This window comes from Mesitornis unicolor, unplaced genomic scaffold (assembly GCF_000695765.1).
Source record: "Mesitornis unicolor isolate BGI_N332 unplaced genomic scaffold, ASM69576v1 scaffold729, whole genome shotgun sequence".
Classification (NCBI taxonomy): Eukaryota; Metazoa; Chordata; class Aves; order Mesitornithiformes; family Mesitornithidae; genus Mesitornis; species Mesitornis unicolor.
The window spans coordinates 1-3,918 of NW_010206319.1; the positions used below are offsets into that span (position 1 = coordinate 1).

Sequence of the window (3,918 nt, forward strand, 5' to 3'; positions counted from 1 at the left end):
ATCATATATCATATATCATATATCATATATCGTAGGATTCCAGCAGCCATGGGGCCAGGTTTAACCCTGAGGACTTTTGGGACACCAAGTCGAGTGAGAAGGACACACTTATTTGGGGCATCTACCCCGACACTGATGGGACCAGGCCCAAAGCATCCCCAGGGGATGGAAGCAGCAAAGGGAGCCCTGCAGGTTGCATCCTCATCCCTTGGGGGTTGCCATGCCCAGAGAGGGCCTGGACCGCTGCTGGCTCAGCAAATGGGATGCAGCACGAAGGATGCTGAGGGTGCGATCCGCTCACCTTGGGTGACTTTGTCAATGGCGACGTGAAAACGCAGCACGGCAGGGCCCAGCATGAAGGTCATCCCTGACCCGATGACGGTGACAGAGAACAAGATGCCTGCAGAGGGGCGAGAACAGAGAGAGGCTCAGTCCTGCACCAAGGGAACACGGGGGACAGGAGGTGCCTCAAGGCAGGACCAAGGTCCACATCTGCCACCAGTTCAGGCTATTGCCCTGGCAGCTTTCTTCTCTCCTGTTGTTCCAAGGAGAACAACCCCATGCTTCCTTCACAGAAATGGTTTGGCAAAACTCAGATCTTCCTGCCACTTTTCTGCAGCCGCCTTCAAAGGTGGAAATACACCCAGGAACAAGACGTGCCCTTTGTCATAACAAACCCAGGAAATGCAAAGGTGGGAGTTTTTTACAGGACTGAGGAGATAAAAGTTATCAGCAAACTCTCCTAGGTGAATTGGTGAATTACTGATTACAAAGAAGAAACACATTAAAAAAGACCCAAACAAAACACTCCTGTCTTACATGGTGCAGAGGTTTGGAGCTTCTACCAGAGCAAATTTGGATAGAGTACTGTCCAGTTTCTGGACAGTAATGGCCTTTATTTGGGCCACCCAATCAGGTCAAAAGGGCGTCACAGATCACAGCCAGAAAAGGGCTAGAAAGGACCTGCCAGGACCACCTTGTCAATCCCACCACCCTGGGACAACCCTTCTAGGTGTGTGCCCAAGCTCTTCTCCAGCATGGCCTCCACTAAAGGATACTTGTCCACCTCCCACATGTTGATCCTGCATTTTTTTAGCTTCCTATACTTTTCCCTGCTTCTAAACAAAGTCTTCATTGTTGCATCTTAAGCCCACAGCTGCCTCTTGTGAACACAGAGATCAGATTATTCTTCTCTTCCTTGTTGAAGACTTTTTGGAAGAGGACACAGTTATTATGCCTCTCTCTGGCTTATCACTCCCAGGCCAAAAATCTCCCCTCAAATCATGGTTTCCAGCACTCCTGCTCTGTCCGCAGCTTGGCCAAGCTTGAAGCAGTTACAAACTAATTTCTGCAGAGACCTTCCTAGCGCTGGGTAGAGCAGGACTAGAGCAAGCTCTGCTCTCGTTAATGTCAATTAGTACTGCCTGCTGGTACTTAATGATCACCAAATCATTACGGTTGGAAGAGACCTCTAAGATCACCAAGTCCAACCGTCCACCCAACCCCAACATGGCCACTAAACCACGTCCCCAAGTGCCACATCCACCACTATTAACATCATTCTGGTTTCTCCTCTTTCCACAGCCTTACCCAAGTACAGGGGCGAGTTCCTCTCGCTGGCGAAGTCATCAATGTAGGAGATCCCAAAGGGCTGAATGGGGACGCCGCCGATGCCCAGCAGCACCTGGGCAATGAACATGACCAGGAGAACCTCGTGGTTCTCCTTGGCTGCATGAGGGGTGCAGGCAGCGGCGCTGAGGTTCCCCCGAGACTCCAGCGGCCCGGGCTGGCACAAGTCGGTGGTGTTGCTGGACATGCCTGCAATGAGAATGGGAGCAGGGCTAAGGAGGTCGGTCTGGAGAAAGAGCTTCCTAAGATGGCAACAAGCACGTAGATATGCACTCAGGTGTCAGGTGGAAGAAAAACGCAAAGAAAGTGCAAAAATTACTCTGTAGATGTTGGCAGCGAGGCAGATGCACGTGCCACAAAAAGCCACTTCCATGGAAGAAGCAGAGATGAGCTCCAGGACCCCTGATAAATCTTGGAATAAAGAGAAGTGAGCAAAACTGCAAGGTTTTGTGAACAGCTGCTAAGGAAAGGAGAACTCCTTTTACCCTGAAATGGTTTACAAAGCTGCTGATTCCAGCACCCTCATCTTCCTTAAAATACTGAGGGAGGGGGGTGTTTACTACAGGATTTCCAAGGTTATGCCCCAAATCACAGTTGCTTGGCACGAGGCCACCTGCACTCCTGAAATGCATGGCTAATTGTTTCCAAACCGTCGTTAGCATCCGACCCCTGTTTGCATCCATGAATTATTCACCTATTAAGTCTTCCTTTGGTGGCTGCAGCTGCGTGAACCAGCTGCGCTCCCTCTAAAATCTGCTTAGTGGAGGTTTCTAAAAGGATTTTCCCGGAGATCTGTGGGAGGATTTGGGAAGGTAATGAGAGAATGGTTTTCTCCTTTCTTTCTTTTCTCATCCTTTCACCTTTTCTCAGGGAAAAATCCCAAATTCACCCTGACCTGCTCCACCATGAGTGGTTTACACTTACATGTTTCTTCCACAAGAAGATGATTCTTCTGGTGGTGTCTAAAATCTCAAAGCCTTCCCTTCAAAGACAGAAAGAGAGGTGAGGTGTCCCACAAGCAGGAGAATTTAGGTGTGCGACCAATGCTGCCTCACTGCAGACAACAGTGTTTCACCCACAAGGCTGCCCCGTTGGGTTGAGTCAAGCACCTTCCCATACCTCTTGTTTCCTTCCCATAAAGGGCTTCAGAGTTCACGAGACCTTATCTTATCTATGTTAGGAAAATAAGGAAGCAGTTCACGTGCATGAGAACAACTTGCCTCAACTCGCAGCAGATGAGAGCTCCAGCGGTTGGATAATTGCAGAACTATTAAGGTTTTAAGAGACCTCTAAGACCATTAAGTCCAACCATCAACCCAACCCCACCATGCCCACTAAACCATGTCCCCAGGTGCCACATCCAGGCACTTCTTGAACCCCTCCAGGGATGGGGACTCCACCACCTCCCTGGGCAGCCCCTTCCAGTGCTTGGTCACTCTTTCAGTGAATAAATTTTTCCCAATATCCAATGTAAACCTCTCCTGGCACAACTTGAAGCCATTTCCTCTCATTCTATTGCTTGTTACTTGGAAGAAGAGATCAACTTCCAATTGAGCAATTCCTTAAAGACAAACCTACAGCTCACAGCTCCTGAAGGGGAGGTCATTCCCTTCATCTGTCCCAAAAGGCATAAAATAAGTTCCCAGAGTACCTACTGGCAACAGACTTGTCAAACTCGTAGGGCCCGGTTATGAAGTGGGGGAGAGCCATGAGGAACCCAGCCAAGGAGACGAGGATGGCACCACAGCCGATGAGACGGGGTCTGTGCACTCGGCTCCCAAAGTAGCTGATGAAGACGATCAGCAACGTGTTCCCAACCTGCAGCAGGACACACAGACCAAGAGGTCACACGAGGGAAGGGCAGGAGCATGGGGAGAGCATTTGCCAGGTAGACAAGGAGAAGCAAGCTGGTTTTCACCTCATTGAAGGATGCCAGCAGCCCTGATGTCAGGCTGGAGAGGCCGTATCGTCTCTCGATGGTTGAGATGGAGCTCTTCAGATAGCTGGAGACCAGGAGCTGGGAGAGCTGCAGGAGCCCATGGCAGAAAACGAAGAACTGCCAACACAAAAAAGAGAGCATCCAGCACCATTACTGCAAGGTAACGAACAGCATCTCCTACACAAAAGCATGGTTATTGAACAAAATCCTTTGGCTGTGAGCCTCTGAAACACACCCCCTGCTTCTGTAATCAGTAGTCTCCTGAAATTAGGTCAGGGCCATTAAATAGCCCGCTGCCAAAAATGACCATAGGGTTAAGCCCTTGCAAGGAGAGCGTAGTTTCTTCAGCA

General features: G+C 49.8%; 1 protein-coding gene across 1 annotated transcript in view; it reads right to left on the bottom strand.

Annotated features, from left to right (window-relative positions):
• Positions 1 to 301: 301 nt before the first annotated feature.
• The window catches only part of LOC104546329 (solute carrier organic anion transporter family member 2B1-like), a gene marked incomplete at its 3' end in the record, with an annotated part of 14,662 nt that continues 11,045 nt past the window's right edge, over positions 302 to 3,918 (bottom strand). Inside the window, exons 2-5 of the mRNA XM_010191691.1 lie at positions 3,548 to 3,685; positions 3,285 to 3,447; positions 1,591 to 1,818; positions 302 to 400 (exon numbers count right to left, since the gene is read on the bottom strand). Coding sequence (XP_010189993.1) covers positions 302 to 400; positions 1,591 to 1,818; positions 3,285 to 3,447; positions 3,548 to 3,685 — 628 coding nt within the window. The remainder of the gene's footprint in view (positions 401 to 1,590; positions 1,819 to 3,284; positions 3,448 to 3,547; positions 3,686 to 3,918) is intronic.